Here is a 21,819-nt window from a genome sequence, read left to right on the forward strand (position 1 = left end):
TTAAAAATATTAACAGTATCCTCACACCCCAGCTAGGGTTTATTTGCTGCCTTCCTTATTTCTGAGGTAAATTTCAGGGCAAGAAATGGGATTTCTGTTTAAGAAAAAAGTTGTACAGACTTCTTAAGTAGCACTTGGGGAAAGTAAGGGGCAAGGGTGCCACAAATATTCCATTTTTTTGCCTCCTGAGATTGTGGAAATATTTTCCAGCAGCTCTCAGGGATTAGCCTTCACTGGAATTTCTTCTCCTATACTATGAAGAAGTTTGATACAGCTTATATATAAGATGTACTCAAGTCCCTTTGTTATTTGCATGTAATTCCTTAGAGCAGAAAAAAAAAAGAAAGGTATCTTCCTTTTAATCTCCCTAGTTTACTAGCTAATGAAGGAAACAGCAGCTCAGCTACAAATAAATAAAAACATGTAAGTGTAATAGTCTCAACCACCAACAACAAGCCATGACCTAGTTGAGCTTGTTTCATGTTTTCTTCTTCAGGCAAGAAGGCAGGAGCTCTTACTGTACCTGAGTGGAAGGAAAAGACTTGCAGCTCTATCATCAGCTTGCCCAAAAAAGCAGCATATGTCGGTCTGTCTGGCACCTCCTGGCAGCTGACTAGTACTCAGCTTCAGCCAGCCCAGCTGGGCCAGGTTCAGAGGCATTTAAAGGTTCACAGGTGCAGCCACAAGCAGTTGGCTGGCAAGGTGCTTGTGTAAATGCTTCTTTTGGAAACAGCTCTTCAGCTCAAGCACAATGGTATAAACCAGCAACTGAGGTTTCTCTTGAGTCATGAAACACTGAGAAATGGACTCAAGTCTCACCTGAGATAGCTTTCACATGGAGCATCTGCCCTGAACTTATTGCCTCCCATGGACCAGCAGAGATGAGGAGCTGGTTGAGATACTCCTGGCATGCTCCCTGATTTGGCAAACTGTAACCCAAAGCCTACTTTGTCACGTTTCCTCTGTTCTTGTATTATTGTTTTAGACCATTTTGTCTCATCTCACTCGCTTAGCTATGGGTACTGTGCTCTAAAAGACGCCTGCTGTCTTTGAAGTACTGATGCTGTTTGCAGGTACTGGCTGCAATCTGTGTTTTTTCCTTTCTAAAATGGAGCCGTGCAAAGGAAATTGTTTTTACAAAACTGAAGCTATCCAAGAACGAACAAGTCCATTGTTTAGAGAGGAGACCTTTGGGCAGCAATGCAACGACGACCTGTGAGTTCACAAAGCTTGTGTGGACGGTGAGGGGTCTGGCTTTGCGTGCCTTGGGACAGGGAGAGAGGGGACAGAGCATTCTCATTGTTTAAATGTAAACAATAATAATAATAGGCTTTTGTAATCGAGAGAAGGAAGCAATCTAATGTGGAAAACAGTTGTTATTACTCTGTTTACAACTCCCTGCTCCCCCAAAATAGGCCAGGTTACTCTGTAACACCGAAGAAGGCTAAACTGAGGTGACCTCTAACTGGGTGAATGGCTGAAAACCCATCTGATAAGATGGGTTTGGGAATGCCTTTTCTGTTTTTAAAATTACCTCATAACAGAAGCGTGCCAGGATGGAAAATACTGGATGGAGTTGCACTCTTGCAACTGTAAGAGCTTTATCCTCAAAATCCTGGACAAACTGCAGATGGTTAGGTTGTAAACGGGATCCACTGCCACGTGGTGGCTGAGGCACTGTCAGGGAGAAAGCTGATACCTGAGTCCAAACGTATTTCTAATACGTTTTGCCATGTTGAGCTGTAAGATGATTAAATCTATATTCTATCTTTTTTTTTTTTTTTTTTTTTCCTGCCATAGGGTGCTTTGTTGTGTCTACAGATTGCTTCGTCTGCGAAACATTGCACGTCTTCATCACAAGCAACTGTTATACTTCGTTTGGTCCAACCAGATAACTTTTCATGAAATATTAAATTAGTATTCCTTCTCATTATTCAGCACACGCATCTGGAGACTGTCACATCTTATCTGATTCAAGTAACAAATCCTGTTCGATTTTTGGAAGCAAAGTATAGCATTTAGTGGGTGGCACCCCTGTCTGTGGCAGGGGGGTTGGAACTAGCTTCCAACCCATGCTGTTCTATGATCCTATGATAAAAATGTTTTGACTTCACTGACATCTGAGAATTTTGCTTCTCATCTTTGAAAATCTGTTCTAATCACATAGAAAAACACTCATAGATGACTTTTTTTTTTTTAAATCACTTTTTTTTTTTTTCAGGTAAAGTATTCCTAAAATAACTCTAACAAATTCACGTGACAACATCTGCAAAAATTATCAATACAACTCACGGTGCAGACAAAGAACATAATTTTCAATAGCTGGAAGTTGGGAGGAAAAAAAAAAAAGAGAAGGAACCAAGGTCAAATGCTACCAATTAAAAGAGGAAAAGTTTATGCTGAAGAAGACGGTAGAGAACACCTTTGCTTGTACCTGAAGTCCTTAATCAATCTTTGACAGCCATAGGGGTAGATATTATGGAGACAGATTTCAAAACATTACCTGTGCATCACATGCACAATCCAGTTAAAATGTATGAACACACACTACTGGAATCCTAGAGGTTAGGATGACAAAAGCTAGAGAGTTTGACAGTGAGTTGAAGAAGAACTGTGCAGTTTTCAGCTCCCAGGAAGGATGTGTTTTGAATTTCTGGTGTGAAAACCTTGCACCAGAATTGTATGTCTGGTAGTATTAGAAAGGCAAAACACCTCTGTAGTAGGATAGACGCAATGTCTTGAAATCTTGTTTCACATGCTAGCTCTCTTTAAGCACAAGACAATTGGCTTTCTGATTGCTCCCTGTTTTATCATACAAACCTTTTGACTCCATCAAAGATGATATGAATTAGATAATTGCCTAAAATAAGCATGTTTGGCTAAAATAGAAACAATGGTCATGAAAGCTGAGAATTTAACGAGTAATTCTCCTACGCAAACTCACTGCTTAAAACAATTTGCTTATGTTTCATGAAAGCTTATGACTTTCACCTAAAAGAAGAAAAGGATGGAAATATAGATCGTATCTTTCCTTCAAATAAAAGCCTGAAAAGCAATTAAGTCCTTCCTCAAAAGCCAAGGGACACATTTGAACAAGTTCTTCAAGTAGCCTCTGATGTATACTCATATGAATTGTGTGTCACATATTGTGTAGGCTTCTAGAGTGATTTCTCAGAGAAATCAAATAAAAGATAAATTCATTTAGAGAATTACTCATGACTAATACAACTAAGAAACTATGTTAATACCATCCATCTGAAATTCTAATTTTCAGAATAGAGCCCCGTACAAGTTAGATTACTGTAGCGTGATTCACAAACCACAAGGGCTGTTGTAGTCCATGACAGCTCTAAGATAAATTATCACCGGAATTGTACCTATTACAATTTTTGAAGTATATTCCCAGCTACCTACTCACACCTGACATTATAGGATCATTCATTAATATAACTTATTTCTAGCTGCCCCACAAGTCCTAAGTGGTTGTTAATTGGACAAAACTTCTTACTTAAAACAACGTCAAGCTACTCCTGCTTTAAAGAATTAATGTTTTTGTGTCCTCTACTTCATAATTTCTAAAATTGATTAGAAACTTTGAAATCAGAAACAAATGCAAGTCTGATGAAAATAACAAAATTGGACTGAGATTACTGCATGCTGACAACATTGCAAGTGGAAAAATGTGAGATTTTTCCACCTGGGGATAAAAAGAGGTAAGAAGAAGTTCCTACAGAAGATTCCTGTAGCTTCCTTCATTCTTTGATGCTCCCATTCATTCTTCAGCCTCTCTCCAAAAGGAAAGAATTAACCAATCCAACAGCCCTGTCACTCAGTGAAATGGTGCGCGACTCTCATTCTCAACCAAAGACTGCTGACAGATACTGAAGAAGAGTAAGTAAACGGGAAAACTAACATTATCAGTAGGCTTTGTCCATTAATTTTAGAAAAAAACACCAACCAACAAGATTCGGGAAGGTTTCATGCCAAACTCAAGTCAAAGTGCAAGAAACAGAAGTCGTATGTGAGGTCACATTAACCGCTGACTAAAATAGAATCAGTGGGATTTTTTTCAAAGATCACTGAACAAGAAACGAAACACAAAAGTTGTGTTGATCTTCACTTCCTGCTTTGGGAGAAGACGTAGTGTTTCTGAAATCGAAAAAAAAAAAAGGATTACTTCAAATCAGGAAGTGCTGGAAATCTTACAGTAAACCTTGATCCTTTTAACTTAGCTCGGTTTACCATGAGACCACGTATGTTTAGACTTTCCAGGTTAGATTCACCTTTGAGGTTAATTTGATGATCATGTGGGATTTTGCTAAGCACTAGAAGTATACACAGTAAAAGGAAGTAGTACAGACCATCTTATTAAGCATGACTTTAGTCTAGCTAAACAGTTTGCAACAACACATGAGATTGCAAATGTCTTGAAAGAACAATGAAGAAGATAAAGGGAATAAATAAAATTACATCCTGGCTCCAGGACTGGTTCTGCCCAGAGAGTAAACATCTTATTGTTCACAATTCTCCATCCAGAAAAGCAAAAGCATGCTGTAAAAATAGGAAGTCGCTTTTGTTCCAAATTATTGAAGTGTCTCTGCATATTCATCAGGGAAACAGTAAGTAATTTTTTTTCCACTATTGCATTATTTTTGCAAATCTCCTTTCCTCATAAAGATATAAGCTCTTCAGCAGCCATGAAAGTGGTGAAAGTGTAACTTTCTCCTAACTCAACCCATATATAAAATACCATATATGCTAGTGCCTCTAATTAAATGGGCGTTTAAAACAGCACTTATGTTCAGCAATACATTTTTCCCCATTTCAAGAGTTGCATGCACAGTCAGATTTTGTTTTCTGAGGATTCATTTTACATGAATTGACTCCCTGAATATCACACAACAGCTCTTAGAAAAGGTCTTCTTGTAAGAGACTCTTACAAGAGCTTAAATCCTAGGAAACAGGGACAAGGAGAAAACCATAGGCAGAGGTTTAGGAGATCCAAGGGGCAAGGGTACAATCTTGAGGAGTTCAGAGTCAGTGGATCAACCGGAAGAGCAGTCTATCAGCAAGTTCTTGTATTGCCCCTAATGGCATGTGCATACGTGTTTGTGCATGTGTGTCTTTCACAATTTTTGCTTCTCAGATTACATCCCTAAATGCAATACTAAAATTAAAAGAAAAATTGGAAAGTTAAAAAGGGAGAGCTGATGCAGCTACCACAGAATTTATATTCCTTAGGCCTGAAGGAAAGCTGTCCAAAGAAATGACAACTTTTTTTTATCTTTTCTACAAGTTTACAAGACACTTTCTTAGAGTATTTCATTAATTTATAGGACAAAAATTGCCATGTATAAATAGCATATGACCTACTAACACAATGACTATTTTGCATCATTTTTTCTTGGTGGATTCATCACCAGGAGCAATGTGGTAGCCTCTACATCAGTGTCCCAGAGCCTACATATTCCTTCATCATTATGTACACAATTAGAAAAGTACTATATTTTAGCCTACAAATTGAGTAAGGCACCAAGAATTTTAAAGTATTAACTTTTATAACATCATAATTTATAATATTATACTTTTTTTTTTTTTTGTTATTTAAAAAAGAATTCAAATAGCTTTTTCACACAAGGAACAGGAAACAATAAGGTTCAGAGATCTTACGTGGGATTATTCTCAGAAATTGGCTGATAATATCATCCAATCTAAATATTTGTACTTGCTATTACAGCATGCATCTTACTGTGATTGTAAATTCCACCCCTCGAACCATGCATTTCCTTATAAAGACTTTAAATTAAGAAAAACCTGAAATTCAAAAATGCAAGAAAAAAGATAAAAAATGAGGCTGGGGTCCCTCAGTTTTATGGGACAAGTCAATACAGACACCTGAGCGGAGGAAGATAAACATTTTACCAATGTTGCTGAATTGGTATGTCTGAAACTACAACGATCTCTTTATCTGAAAACATACATTGAGCTGATTCCAGCAGCATAAACTGCCCTACAAAAGTTTGTGATGATGCTCTGAAATGATTTCTGAGGGAAGAAGCAGATCTCTTTTGATGGACATATTGCTTGGGAACTTTTCTGATTTTGGCAGGATGTCAGCTGTGACAATGTTTTTTGCTTTTTGCTGACTTTTAACTGGGTAATGTGGCTGAGCCCAATAAATCATTTCATTCAAGAATTCCACAGAAATTAAATGGTAACAAGTTTTGGGGGGTGCTATTTGAGAGGACAGAGTTCTACAAGAAGTTTACATGAAAATTGAGATCATAAATTAAATTGTACTTGCTTTGGAAAAGGGGACTTAAAATTTAAGCACTAAAAAACTTTTCCAACAATGTGAACAAAATTCATTTTCAGGAATTAATGATCTAGCAAAATTTATACTGGTAACTCTTGAAATGCACATGCTTTTCTGGCACATACAAAACACGTAGTTCAAGATGCTTCCAAGAACAGAGATCCCAGTCACACACCTTACACTCCCCTGACTTGGCAGGCTGCACAGCCTGTTGACATTTAGAAGATCTAGGCGATATTATAAAGTTAACCCAACTTACCCTGCGCCGCATAATCCAACCAGGAACACCATTCGGAGAAAAAATAATAGCTCCTCATTTCTGCTAGAGAAATTCCTCTCTGATTCATCACAAGAGAAGAGCGTCAGAGAAGTGTCCACCTTCCCCTTCTGCTCAGAACAAACCACCCCCAGAAAGTAAGAGCTTTCATATTAACTGAACTTTGTTCTATAAATGCAGCAGGTGGCTCAAGATGACTTTACAAATATATTTTCCTCCCGTAGCGCCATTGCACCTGTAATTACCTCTTTAATTATAGTGCTCTCCTCTTATGTCCCCACCCCGAATATTTGCAGACTGCTGGTATACCCAGTGTCTGATAGAGTATATCCAGGCTGTAGGCTCAAGCCCTAAGCGTATTTTCACTCATGTTAGGCTTGAAGAAGGCAAAGCAAAACTGTCTTTCACTCCGACATTCATAACACCATCTGGAAAGAGTTGTATTGAATTGCTTCCTAGTTTTACTATTTCTGTACACCTTATCACTTCTCCTCTGGGTTCACTCAAGTCTCTTCTGCAGCTGTTTGCTGGACGAAGTACAAGGGCATTTCCAGCAGGTAATGGAAGATTCAAACATGTGAACTCCACATCTCAAATAAATCCTTTTTCCACACATTTACCCAGCCAGCAAATGAAGGTGTGAACACAGCAACAGCAAACACAGCCTTACAAACCTGGGCCTATCTGGCATGGGGACTAACAGTAATAAAGCTGTAGTGGCAGACTTTAACACTGACCCGAAATCTCAGTGTTTACACAGGTTCCAGGCACGCTTTGGCTGTGTTGAAGCCTTCAGGTACCAAAGTATGCCTGCCCCCACTCTACTCATATATTGTCTGGCATATGTTCAATATGACATTTCCTGCTTCTGTGCTTTATGCGATCCTGCCTGTAAACTACAGACCACATGCTCTTCCCACACCAGGAAGACCAACATCCAACAGAAATACTCATATGACTCTGGAAAGTGCTAAACCACACATCTCCATCCCCTCAGCTGACACTGAAGATGCAAGAGCGTTCTTCCCCTAGACTCCTCTTTGTGATTTGTGGTGGATTTCCCAGGCTTTCTCTGACTCTACTACACAAGTCTATCAGTATTAAAAACCCAAGTTACGGCACTGCCTCACTGCACCTTGTCACAGAACATCTTTGGACTGGATTGGAAGGATCCTGGGACACAGGAACCTCATCTCTTCTTTCATTCATTACATGTCTAGAGCATACAGGATGTCTCCAGAGATAACCTCCATCCATGCTAACCACAGCACAGACTGAAGGTGGATGTCTCTGGACAGCTCAAGCTGGCCTACTGCTCCTGATCACTTAGAGAAAGAGCAAGAACATGAATGGTCTGAGAGGATGCTCTGGTAGCACCACGCCAGGAAGTCCACCGCAATGGGCCATGGCAGGCCCTGGAACACCTCCCCTCCTGAGGGGTGACAGGTGTCCCCACAGGAGACTGCTCGAAGTCGTGTGTTTCCAGGGCTGAGGTCCTCCGTGAACTCTACAACCGCTGTCCCACCCTCCTGCAGAAGATGTTCAGTCAGGAGTGGATGCCGAGAGCATGATACCCTCCTGTCTAATGCTGAGTCCCGGCCACATGAGCCTGGGCCCTGCCTGCGGAGGGCAAATCTCAGTCTCAAATCTCTGTGGTCCGGGAGCAACCATCACTGGAGCGAGGGCTCAGCCAAGGCAGGGGGATAAAGGCAGTACAGCCAGCCTGGGGAAAGAGACACCTGCAGAGAGCAGCAGACTGAGGTTTAGGCCAAGGAGGACAGACACAAACCTCCATGAGCTGCAAGTAAATAAAGTTGTCTTTGTTAAAATTAAAGCAGAGACAGATCTGATGAAGAATAAAGATTCTGGAAGCCAGCACAGCCTCCCTCATCAAGGTAAATGAGGTCATGATCTATGAACCAGGACATTTACTGTTCATATAAAGAATTCTCTCTACCTTATTTTTTTTAACATGGGGGTAGAAGGCTGAAGTAGCAGGGAGCAAAGCTACTCTCAGCAGTTTCCAGAGATGCTAATAAGAGAACACAGCCCTGCGAGACACGGGTCAACAGGACTGAGCAGTTTAATTTTGTCACAAGAAAAGAGCAGCATGTATCATGGGATTCACAGACTTACGAGTACATTTACTTCAGAAATAAATGCTTGCCAAAATTTTAACTTCACCCAGCACAGCTACCTATAGAACTGCTGCCAGGCTGCAGGACCCCTCCTCTTCCAGTCTAAAACCTTGATCTACATTTGGTGTACCTTTGGGTCTGAAACTGCCACTGAAGGCTAATTAAAATCTGCCACCAGGAAGGCAGGAAGACTCTTATCAGTGCAAAAGGCCATAAAATGGCTTTGACCAAAACAATGGACTAATTCTTACTGTATATGTAAAGTTAACATTAGAACCATCTAATTGCTTTTCTACTGTCAACATAAAATGGGTAACAGGAAGGAGAGGAAGCAGAGTTTTTGCATACTTGAAGACTTCAAAAAGAAGACTGCAGCACAATCAAAAGGAGCTTTGGAATAATAATACAGATGGGTGGGAGAGAAGAGTGTTTCTTCCCACAGAAACGTTCAGTGTTCTGACTGCACACGTCTATATATAGAGAAAGGAACCTCTAAGTAAGAGGTGATTGTACAGCGTTACAAGGTTTGCATTAGGGATCTGAGGCTGAAAAAAGTAGGCTAAAATGAGGATTTTTTTTTTATAACATTAGGACATGTTCAATATATTAAACCCATGCAGTTAAAGCTTTGTCTATACTTGGGATTAACATTCTCAAGTGGCCAGCAATGACCACGTTTATTGCTACATTTTGAATCTGACTACAGTGAGATTATGAGCATGTGATGGTTGAATCCTAAATAGAGGTAAGGCTAAAATTTGATGAGGTCTTGTTTTGCTCTGGTTTGTAACACTGCATCCCATGTATTTAATATATGGCTGAACTTTTCCCATGAAGAATTGTTACTAGCAATATTATGATTACTAGCAATTAACATAAAACCTTTTTCTGGTCTGACCTGAATGGAATTAATTGTTAAAACTTGATGATTTAAAAGCTGACACTTGTAAAGGTACAAAATCTTGGCCTTAAGAATGCCCAGGCAGGAAAGGTGAAATCTCTGCATTTCAGAAGTCACCAAAAACTCAGTGAGCACAGCACAAAAGAAGGTGTGAGCAAAAAGAGCCACCATAGAGGCATTTTTCACTTCCTTTTTTTTTTTTTCAAGGATAGTTGTCAACATGAGGGAAAGAAATATTTGAAAGCCTTGACAAATTTATGCTTACTATAGAGGTTGCTAAGCTTATTTTTACTTCAATTTCATATGCTCTAAATTTTAGTTTAGAAACAAGCAGGAAAAGCTCTTTTTTTTTTTTTAATCTGTAATAGGTCACTGTGCATACAAAATATAAAACCAAGAAAGGTTCCATTAATTATTGAAAAATCTGCTTCAGCTTATCTCTGCCAGTCAGGGCAAACCTATATCAGGGGAAAAAAATAAATATTTAGCTTTACTAAACACAAATATGTAATTTTCGCTTATATTAATATATGATTATAGCACATACTGTATGAAACAAGACTTCAGGATTCACTAAATGGTTGTAAGTCCCACATTTAGTACATCACTCAAAGATCAGAGGCTTCCTGAACTTTTGAGTACAGTTAAAACATTTTTGGGGGTGTAGTTACTTTTTTTTTTAAGAGTGGAGCACTCAGTGAAGTTCTTATAGTGTATTGAAGTTGGTGTAAAGCCTTCAAATCTGTGTTTGTTAGGCACTATCATACCTGAAACTGCAAGGACCAACAAAACTGCATGCACATATAATGTTTTTCTCCTGTAAGTACTGGTGACAGAGATTAATCACTATCCATGAGTAATAACTAATATGGATAAAGATTTATATTTTCCTAACAATAACAAATGTTGGATCCCTACATGAGCATGCTTTGAGAAAAAAGCAACAACAACAACAAAATAGTTCCTGCAAGAACCATCAGAGTTGTGAAAATCAGCAAGTCCAGCACTAGGCTACTTACTGCTCATAGGCACCTCACATGATGCTTAAATTTTAGTGCAAATATTCTATGCATATGCAAATCACAATATACAATCACTTGTAAAAGCCACCTCACCAGAGCATATTTGGCGTGTGTTATTTCGTGACTGCCTTCTACCATGAAGGAGCTGGCCGAATCTTGGTAGGATCCTAAAGTGACTTTCATGCCCATCCTTTAAAAACCGGCGTAGTGACATGGATGCGTCTTCTTGTGTCTTCACCGAGTTATTCACCAAAGGAAGAAAAAAAGCACCTCTTCAGAATTACGCTCTTCTGACACAATGTGAGGCACTCTGATTTTGTTTTAAAATGTCAGTGGAACACGAGAGTTCTTTGTCAGATTCAAACACTAACAAAAAAAAGGATAAAAAAAAAAAAGACTCAGATTTAAAGAACTGGAAGTAGGTGCAGTTCAGTTATTTGGATAATATGTGCTTTTCCTCAGAAACCCATACCCGTTTTTACTACAACGAAAATTGAAGAATCAGTTGTACTTAATGAACAGAAAATGCCAAGATGTTTTTTTTCACAAAGCTGCAAGATCTTCTCAGTTTCTGGCACACATCACGCAGCAGATAGATAGGACACCTTGCTACAGCTTACAGACTGTTTTCTTGTCCCTGGTGCGACTACTGTGAATAAAGGAGGCACAGCTCACATAAGCAGCTGGATTACCAGAGGAAACTTTCAAAGCGAGGACAGAACTGTCTGTTTTTCAATGTTTCATCCCAAACAGCAGCTGTTTCCGTTGAGGAAAAGCCCCCTCAGAGCATCCAGCCCGTCAGCTCGCTCCAGCCGTGTGCAGCTCTCCAAAGCCACTTCTCATCCCGAGTAGCTGGCCCTACTGCCGAGGTCTTCACAGCCTTCTCATTACTGAGAGGGGAGGTTCAGTAGTTGCACAGAGACAGACGAGGTTTTAGTGAAGAAAGGCAGCTGAAAGTCTTTTGCAGAAATCCACGTTTTGCTCGCAAGTTCACAAATCAGTGCTCAGATGGGCAGAAATCTCATGCTGGGACTTGCTGCACTTCCTAGTCCTGTGTCTGAAGTGTCCCGTATCCCTCAGTGGCCTCCACTGTGTTTTATGCCAGCAAATTAAAAGCAAATACCATTGGCAATACGATGCTGTTAATTAGAAACTCCTCTTCTGTTCATTTACCCTGAGTCAGACTCTCATCACCAAGCTCCTCTTCCTCTCCCCGAATTTGCTCAGAGGGGAGCCTTAAAGGTTGGACCGGGTGATGTTAAGAGATCTCCCACCTGAGTGACTCTGTGAGATGTGAGCCCCTCAAAGGCCGAGCCTGTCTCTGGAATCTGCAGGCAGAAAGGTCTCACAAGAAAAGCTTGAATCTTCCTGGGAGTTAACAAACAACTAATAGGAAGGAAGGGAGGGGAAATGAATCCCAGGCTTTCTGAAAACACATCAGGAAACCCTACACTGTCTGTTCCCCCTGTCTCTTTCAATGCAGGAGAGAGGAAATTGATAATACTGCTTTACTTGGCAGTCATATTTTCCTCTCAATTCTGGTTAACTATGTCCTGTATGGCTCCAGACCTACCACAACCCCGTCCATACCATTATGCACATCAAACTGAAGAAGTGTTCTGAAATCAGGTTCCCAACTATCATTATTCTGAAAGCAAATTAAAACAGGCAACCTTTACTTAAGTCACATGGAAGTAAATATTAATTAACTTATAAAACACTAGCCTGAATGTACCTGGCTAGCAGGGGATAAAATGCTTGACTCTTGATATGAAATCATAGGTAAATGTGTCATTCTTGAAATGTGATGATCAAGAGAGGTAGACAAGTAAATAAGAATTAATGCGTTCATGCAAATGTCACTCGTGTTCCAAATTCACTATAATAAGCAGATGGACCACTGCATAATGCAGCTGTGCTACTTATCCTAGATCAAAGGCCTGCCAAGCTTATTTAAGTAACAGGAGAATTAAAAGGAAGGAAGGAAGGAAGAAAGGAGGGGAACATCCCAGTGGTGGAAAACCGCCGTGATGCACACCACCACTGCATTACACGTCCAGTGTTCATGCAAAAGAGGATGGCACTGAAATAGGTGCGGCACCAATATGAGGCAAAATCCCACATTTTATGGGGTTGCTCTTCGCTTGGGGGCACAGTGAGACAGATGCAGTGAAACGATGACCCCCACAGAGACACCACCACAATGTGCTCCTTGCTGCTGAGCTTCTGAGGGGAGGTGGTGGATGTGGCCGGTCCTCCTGTCCAGCAGGCTACTCCTTTGGGTTTTTAGGACACAGCAGCCTCCGGATGGCAGGAATTGGTCCAAATGTTGACTGGAAGGTGGGTGAGACTGCGCATTACCTTCCAGCAGCTGAGCCACCAGCTAGAAAAGTGACTGTCCTGGTGGTGTGCCATGATGCCAGTGGTGGCCATCTCACCAACAATTCATGCAGAGGGTTATTACAGCGAAGCAAAAAGACGCTATCCTCACTTTCCTCGTGTACCTAAAGCACACAGAAGATTGATGACTTGAGTTGTAAAGTTGTTAAGTACACACAATCCAACTGAAAGCTCCCCATTAGCTACATCCCCCTCCGTAAAACAAGCTTTTAATCTTCTTTCAAGCACTCAAATTTGTGCCTAGAAGCAACGAAATTAATCACAACAATGGCTGCGGCGGCGCACAATCAGGAGGAAACAGATGGTGTAATGCAGCGTTTTCCAAACAGCCACAGCCTCTATCTCCAGGAAAATAATCAGAATATTTTCCCTTGCCGTTGGCATTGCTGTAACAAAAGCTCATATTAGAAGGGTTTCTTCTCTGCTCTGTACAGCATCAGCAACCTACTTAGCAGTTTCAAGACGGTAAGATTCTTTGAGTACTACGTGACTGCACCTCTCTCTTCTTTCACGTCACGTAACCAGTAGCATTCAATGGGCGACACCTCTGTGAACATCTTTAAATGACCACAGACAGCTTGATGGAGTCAACAGGATCCTGGCAAAGAAACAGCTCTCGTTTTTCCCAAGCTCCATCTCCACGTCTGTTTCTGGTTGCAGGTGCAGTGCTGCACATTGGCAGTAGAAGCAGCCACACTGAATTACATCTGTATGTATACTCTCTCCAGTTCTTCCTGGGAACTGTCACAATATTTTTGTTAATAAATTAACCTCAAGTTTTCCTGGGGATCATTAATTTAAGCTGCCATCACTTTGATCACTGCCAGATTCTTGTTGTTCCTTTCATCTTTTTGTTTGTACAGGAGCCTTATCTTCAGGGAACATCTCAAATGCCCTAATGTGATTTTCCCCCGGATCCCAACAAGTATTTACAGACCCTTCCTTACATCCTGGCATGAAGTGCCAAGCTCTGAAATGGTCATGTTAGAGGGCCAAGTATCCCTCCTAGCAGTACAGTGCAGGAGGCTCTGGGAGCAGAATCAACACCGCATTAGGACACAAATTTATGTTCCTGTGTTTCTTCTGCTCCTTAACACAAGTTAATCTTCAGGCCTGCTGATAAGCCACTGCCACCAGTGTTGCCATTTCTCCTTAAGTTTAAATCTCATTTTTCAGGGAAAAAGTGAGCTAGAAACCATGGTGCCACCTACACCTGGTACTTCAAGATCCCACCGTGCATACACTGTGCAGGAGTCCATCTATGAGATCTCTATCTATAATTTGTCCTGTCCTTTGTCCCTTGTGTCGCTGCAGGAAGCAGGTTCTGCAGAGAAACTTCGCAATCAGCAGTGCCATCACATCCCACTGCAATCATGGGATAAGATAATAACGCAGAGGACTGCAAGAGAGATCTTGCACGAAGAACACAAAGACTGTAAAACTTACATGGGGAATTTGCATCTAACATATGTACACATGAAGGTCTGAAATCACTGTTTCTTGGAAAAGTTTCTAAAAACCAAATACAAGGGCACATACAAGCTAGCTCTCAGAGTCCTTTAAAAAAGGAGCAAGCACCATGCTTATCTCTCAGTATCAGTGCATTTGCAATAATAGTGGAAATTAAATGAGGGGGAAGAAAAGCACATCACAAAAGAGATCTGCTGTTCAGGTTTTTCTGCTTAAACATGCTCCATTAGTTGTCCCTGCACACAAATGATACTTGTCTTGTTGAAAACGGTAGTACGAACAAAAATCTAAATTGGACTCATGCTACATTATTGAACAAAATGATTGCTTTGGGCACATTAAAAAGATAACACAGAAATTACTTCTAATCTGAAATGTAACCTGCTTTATACAGTTGAACACCCTTACACTGTAACAAGGGAATACTGATTGTTATGATGCTCAGTTCTGAGCTTTCTCATAGCCATACTTAAATGTTAAATTATGGCAAGTATTTTGCTTGTGTTGATTTTTTAAATTAAAAACAAGTTTATAAAAATTAATCCATGCCAGAGGCTAGCCACTATGATAAAATAGTGAAGTGTCAGCCAGAGGCTGATTTTAAGCAAGTAAGAAATGGTAGCTGAGACTTCAAAGAGACAGAACTTGATATTTTTACATCTATAAATTCTACAGGGCTCTTGTAAAGGGAAGATGTTGAGAGAAAACTTGCCTGAAAACCTGAGAAGTAAGTCATTACTCCACAATGCCAAGGAGATTGAAATACAAGAAATGACTCTTCCTTTTTCGATGGGGATGAGATTAATATCAAGTTCAGGTACATCTTTTGCCTATTCTATTTTTATACCTGTTAGATATACCTGTTTTTATACCTGTTTCAATAGTTTTCTTATATTTCACTTTTAGACTTGTCTACCAGAATACTCTCTCTATGAGAAAGCTTAGATAGGGCTTCTGTAATGTAATCTAGAGAATCTGTGAAGTGAAATCACATTTAATAAAATACCATGACAGAAAAGTAGAAGCTGAACTGGAAAGAAAACTCAGAAATAGGTATTAATCAAAATATATCCAAGCAAACGTGAAAGCTATTTTAAACTCAGCATCTCCCCAAACCACAGGTAGTGATAAACTTTCCCAATATTTTGACATTAACTTATTAAAGGTTAAGAGGTAAAAGAATTACTTGGTTTCACAAGAAATCTATAGGGAAAGCTTTAATTAAGTTACATGGGTTTATTAGATTAGTTTTCCAAGCTTAATCCTAAGTGAACGTGTCTGCTCAGACACAAACCATGATTGTAACAAGCCTCGGCATCAGATGAATATAAGTCAATCGGGGCTGAGATAAATGGACAGCCTGCATTCTATTTATACTTGCACATTATGCTGCTGAACTGCAGCTGCCAGTCTTTCCTCAAAGCAATCTCTCAAAAAAGTTGATATATATAGTTGCTACCGTAAAATAAATCCTAAAATCACTGAGGATCATTTTGTATCTTAAATATAAAACAAGAAACAAAACCAACCTTCAGGACATAAAATGAGGGTTTCAATGTTCTGGAAGTGTTAATATTACATTGTAAAGAAAACTACAGAGGCAGGTGAAGAAGAGGAACCCATTCAGATTGGGATGCTCCTGCAAAGCATTTCTGGAATTTCATTTCATTGTTTTGATTAACTTCGTAAAATTAATCCTATGCTTGATAAAGCCCCATGCTTTCACCTGCCTCTCCCAAGTCCATCCTGCACCCAATCTCCTGCTGCTGAGGCTGCGAGTACAGTACAAGGCAAGAGGAGAAAGAAACTGATGAGAGACCAAGAAGCCCATGATACCACTACACATCTTTGATGCCTGCAAACCATAGAGCCACGGACAAGGGGCCACTACTGATATAAACCAGGTAAAACAACGGCTGAGAAAATAAATGGCTTAAAACGGTCAGTAAGATATATCTTTATTGGCAATGTCCTGTAAAGATACAACAGTTTCAGGCATGTTGGCCACTCCCAGCACATAGATCCTGGGACACTGCGGTCAATCCCATTATGTGCCAACTACATCTGTATAAATAATTACTGAACTAGGGGGGTGAGGGTAAGTAGTTACCTTCAATATACATTCAGTTGTGCCACTGGAAGCTTTGTTCAAAAACTACCTGCATCTCTGTATATATGTGTGTATATACATATATATATATGTATATATGCATATACATATACATGCATATACATATATATATATGTATATATATACATATATATACACACATAATATATATATATATACACACAAATGAATAATAAACACAGTCAACAACGTTGGCTGGCCCTCCATGACACCGCTCTGTGCAGAACTGGCTGGGGACAGAAAGCCAAACCTTGATGTTAAAATAATTTTTGTTTAAGATTACAAGTTCTTGAATTGTTTTCAAAAGAATGAGTTCGAGCTCAAAAGCTGTATCTTTTAACAACTACATACAGCAAGCACACAGTACTTACTCACTGGGTTGATTTCCAGCAGAAGCAGTAAGAAAGGGAAAGGAGGAGTTTGTATGAGTTTATGCCACAGCCAGGTACGGCTCCTCTTCCCAGTCTGGTCTGCCACATTTGAGATTAGTGATCAGCTCACCAACAAAACTTCACTTTCAGGACACTGCAAAACTGGATGGGTTAGATGGGTGATTTTCAGGTCTTTTCCTGGAGACAACACCTTGGACAACAACAAAATGCAGAATACGGTATTGGCTGCTGCTGGATCAATGTATCTACAGTCCCTAGCAGCGGTGGACCCTGGCTACAGCTTCTTATGTTCATTGAATCATAGAATCATTAAAATTGGAAAAGCTCTCCAAGATCACCTGGTCCCACCACCCCCCTACCACCAATGTCACCCACTAAGCCATGTCCCCAAGCACCAGGCCCAACCTCTCCTTGAGCACCCCCAGGGACAGTGACTCCACCACCTCCCTGGGCAACCCGTCCCAGTGCCTGACTGCTCTTTCTGAGCAGAAATGTCTCCTCATTGCCAACCTGAACCTCCCCTGGTGCAACCTGATGCCATTCCCTCTGGTCCTATCACTGGTTACCTGTGAGAAGAGGCCGACCTCAGCTCCCCACAGCTTCCTTTCAGGTAGCTGCAGAGAGCAATGAGGTCTCCCCTGAGCCTCCTCTTCTCCAGACCAAACACCCCCAGTTCCCTCAGCTGCTCCTCACAGGCCTTGTGCTCCAGGCCCTTCACCAGCTTCGTAGCCCTGCTCTGGACACGCTCAAGGGCCCTGATGTCCTTCTTCTAGTGAGGGGCCTAAAGCTGAACACAGTACTTGAGGTGCGGCCTCACCAGAGCAGAGTGCAGGAGGACGATCACCTCCCTGGTCATGCTGGCTGGACTATTCCTGATACAAGCCAGGATGCTGTTGGCCTTCTTGGCCACCTGGGCAAACTGCCAGCTCATGTTGAGGTGAGCATTGACCAACACCCCCAGATCCTTTTCCTCTGCACAGCTTTCAGCCATTCTGCCCCAACATCATCCCACTGGCCTCTGCCCATTGACCCATCCTGTCCAGATCCCTCTGCAGAGCCTTCTTACCCTCTGGCAGATCAACACTTCCCCCAGCTTGGTGTCATCTGCAAACTTACTAAGGGTGCACTCAATTCCCTCATCCAAATCATCAGTAAAGACATTAAAGAGTATAATAAAGAGGATAAATCTCAATAATCAAATGCATGCAGTAAAAAACGAATACTGTGCACCTACACAAGCAGCTGACATCACCTTGCCATAGCACCACAGGCCAGAAGCACCCTTTGAGCTTACTGTCTCTGCTACTGTAGTTTCCTTCTCAGAAGTGTTCGCTGCTGCCATGCGTTTCAGACCCAAGTGATCCTGCACTCGGTTCTCACCTCTTCTCTGTAAGACTTTAATTCTTTTCCATGTTTCACAATCCTCCCTTTTTAGTCTCTTCATGAATGGTTAATTAATAAAGTGAAAGAGTTTTCAGTTGAGTAGCTGCTTTGAAATTCTTCTGCACGCACTGTTACACTGATTACAAATTTATATGGCAGTAATCCACTTGGCACAAAAGAAACACTGCTATTAATACTCCACAAGGCTGGTATGCAGCTAGACATAATACCTTTTAGAGATGTTTCAGATATGCTATAAAAAATCCTGAGGCAGTAAGAATTAATGCCATTTTTCTCCAGCCACTGTTGTGATGCAGCACAGGGGGGTTTCTTCTGCAAGTTTCTGAAGTGCCATGGGGATGCAAAAGTGATGTATCACACAAGTACTTGGAGAAAGAAGGAGATTTTCATAATATTAATAAACACAAAGAATTCATTAACTGCTTATTTTGATGATCACTCATGTAGGATTCCAGCTAAATGGGATTTTCCCGATGTACAGATAAAGAAATTTAATTGAACTGGGATGAAGGGAGTTACTGGTGGGACAGCTGCCAGTTTACTAAACACAGTCCAAGTTTTAGCCAGTTCAGAGTCAGTTTTCCTCATTCTGGCCTCATCAGCTGGCCAGTTCTAATGGACGTTTTAATTATATAGTCACAATTAAAGACATTGAAGCAAACAAATCTAAACACAGAGTAAGGGAGAGACCAAGGGTTTTTAGACCATCTGGAACTACCAATCCCTAGGACAAGTCTACGATTAAGTTTAAGAATGAAAAGCTCTTTGACAACTAAGAACCAACAGACAATTTCCTTCTGAAAACGTAAAACAAATGCTGTATGATATGCAGTTACTGTGGCTGTAATTCTTCAGAAGAATGAGAAGCACATTCCATCTATAGCATGTTATCAGCAAGCACCGACTGAATACAGCCACAGTCACACAGGCACTTTGTTGGGCCTAGCTCCGTGCTGCTGCCAAGGGGAGAATTCCTGCTCTCAGGGTCTTCTTCCCCTTGCTTGCTTTGTGTTGGCATGTGTATTTCTGTAGCTGCAGTCAGAATCACACACAGAAATGTTCCAGGTAAGACAAGCAGGGCGGTGACGCGTGATGTGGCTCTGGGTTAAAGAAGCCAATAACCCCAGCACAAATTGTGGCACGTGGAAATCTGCCGAAATCATAAATACCTAGTGATTTGCAGGTTGGGAAGATTTATCATCTTTATTTCCTCAAGTGAGTAGTAATTTCTTCTCACAATCTGTCCCTGTATCTTTAGGGTTCTTCAGCTGAAAACCTGACATGATTCAATAAAATAGTACTACTGATTACTAGTCATGGCTACACACTTAGAACCCATCCAAAGGCACAATGGGCAAATGTATTGTTGAAGTTACAGTCCCCAAATATATGATTACACCAAAATCTGTTGAAAGACATGTAAGATTTGGCAAGTTAAATCTGTTAAGCAGAAATGGGCACTGATGAAATCACGGCTCCTCCTGACATGCTTTCACTGCATGGAAACACTGAGGGAAATAACATTGACACTAAGGATAAAGAAAAAGTCAGGACATTAAAAAAATCATAGCTTGCATTAGAGCAAAAATATTTTTCTGCATTTTCTCTCACATGAGTAAGGCCTACAAAGGGTACGCCACGGGGATTCCCATAGCTGTAGAGCTGTAAAACCAAAGGTCAATTCCAGTCAATATCCTCTTCCTCCCTCACAGATTTTGGTCTTATTTGTCATATTTGGATTCAGAGATTTTTTTTTCCAGACAATCTATATGATGCTTCAAACTTGTCAGGTAAAGGTAGCGCTGTGTCTGCAGGTTTTGTTTGTTCCCATACAGAAGAAATATTACCCAGGCATGCTCTGCTTTTCATCAAGGATGTGTTTCCGACAGCTAAAGTGTGACAGCTACAACCATTACCTCATTCTTCATCCTTGACTGACTCAATCAATCCTAGCTTGTCTAAGGAAGACAACCAAAAGCTGTAAGTGCAGCTACTCAGGAAGAGAAAGGAAGAATGCTTTTGCTAATAGACTGGTATTGAGGATGTGGTTTCAGAGATGAAGCAGTTGAGATCTTCGAGGAGCGTGATCTGCTCCAGAACGCTGGCATCACTTCCAGGGGACAATTTTGATCCTTCTCTCACCACTCCATCTGCCATGCTGTCCCTCTGCAATTAAACTGTGTGTATTTTAGTCCCTGCACACATTCCCCACACACGGATCCCCTCCAAACTCAGGTGTTTCACTTGACTGTGTAGGAAACGGTTAGCAGGGTGTTAAACAATCAGCAGTGTAAGTCCGAACCCAAGGACACAGTTGTCTCAGGAAGCAGTCCTTTCATTGTGCAATCAAACATAAATCAGAGACTGGGTCACAGGAGCAATCTTTGATCAGATCTGTGATGTGTAGATGCCACTAGCACCAGCAGCTGGACTTTGCTGCTGTCCTGGATACTTACAACATTTCTCTGAACCATTTAATTCTCTTCAAACATTTAAAACCAATGTGTGAAAACTTGGTGCTTTGGTGAAAAGATTTGAACCAGCAGGAAAATGTGTACCACTGCCACCAAATGCTAGCAGCCAGCCAGGCAACAGGTCCCATGTGTGTGGCCCATGTACCAGAGGATTGAGGAGACTCCTGGAGCATCATCTCCACCCTCAAAGGTGCTCAAGTCTCAGCAGGACAAGCCCATGATAAGCAGATCTGCTTTGAGGAGGCAGTTGGACTAGATGACCTCCTGAAGTCCTTTCCTATCCAAATTATTCTATCATCACCTTGATTATTTAGCTCCCTTGTTGTCAGCCAGCTGCATTCACTGCTCGTGCTCTCCCCAGAGAAAAAAGAGAACAATTTTCAGTGCTTAATATATATAACTTGTTCCAATTTCCCACTGAATTAATAATTTAGCAGAATCTTATCTTCCTCATTTTAGAGTTATGTGAAAAAGCAAAGTGGTAAAGTAAAACATTAAATTATTCACAAGTTGTTCAGACACACAGGCAGAGAAATGGTAGATACATTATATATTTATCAGTTGTTAGAAAGCACAAAAACTATGAGCATGATAGCCAAGCTCCTTCAACAAAAGAGAGAAAAGTGGTCTTCAAATTCATGTTAATTTTTCAGACACTAAAATGAGCTCCAGCAAATGTATTTAAGGTAGATCTAAAGTCTGCACGATGTTCAGTATTTGCCCAGTATAACAGTTTCTGGCTGCTAGTGAAGGAACGAGGCTCTACCTTTGTAGATCTTTCTTTGCAGCATCTTTCGCAAAAGGCAATTAAACCCCACTCAGTGGCAGCTCATTAGGTTATCACTGACTGATACAGCAAATTATCAATTTGTTCGTAATGGGTGGATAGTGCTA

General features: G+C 40.8%; 1 protein-coding gene and 1 long non-coding RNA gene across 15 annotated transcripts in view; one reads left to right on the top strand and one right to left on the bottom strand.

The window, feature by feature from the left end:
* The window catches only part of MCF2L (MCF.2 cell line derived transforming sequence like), a 152,005-nt gene that overhangs the window by 89,108 nt on the left and 41,078 nt on the right, over positions 1-21,819 (bottom strand). The window contains exon 1 of one of the 14 annotated variants that reach the window (XM_038173317.2): positions 10,748-11,995. The exons of 12 other annotated variants lie outside the window; for them this stretch is intronic. In XM_038173317.2, the coding sequence (XP_038029245.1) occupies positions 10,748-10,868 (121 nt within the window). In that variant the 5' untranslated portion in view covers positions 10,869-11,995. Of the gene's footprint in view, positions 1-10,747; positions 11,996-21,819 lie in introns of those variants that run through there. One more of the 14 variants, XM_072031779.1, reaches the window with a different exon arrangement.
* On the top strand, positions 676-2,117 carry LOC110353127 (uncharacterized). The gene is made up of 2 exons (XR_002403205.4): positions 676-1,215; positions 1,801-2,117. It is a non-coding gene; the product is annotated as an uncharacterized lncRNA (long non-coding RNA).

The sequence above is a fragment of the Anas platyrhynchos genome, chromosome 1 (genome assembly GCF_047663525.1).
Source record: "Anas platyrhynchos isolate ZD024472 breed Pekin duck chromosome 1, IASCAAS_PekinDuck_T2T, whole genome shotgun sequence".
Taxonomy (NCBI): Eukaryota; Metazoa; Chordata; class Aves; order Anseriformes; family Anatidae; genus Anas; species Anas platyrhynchos.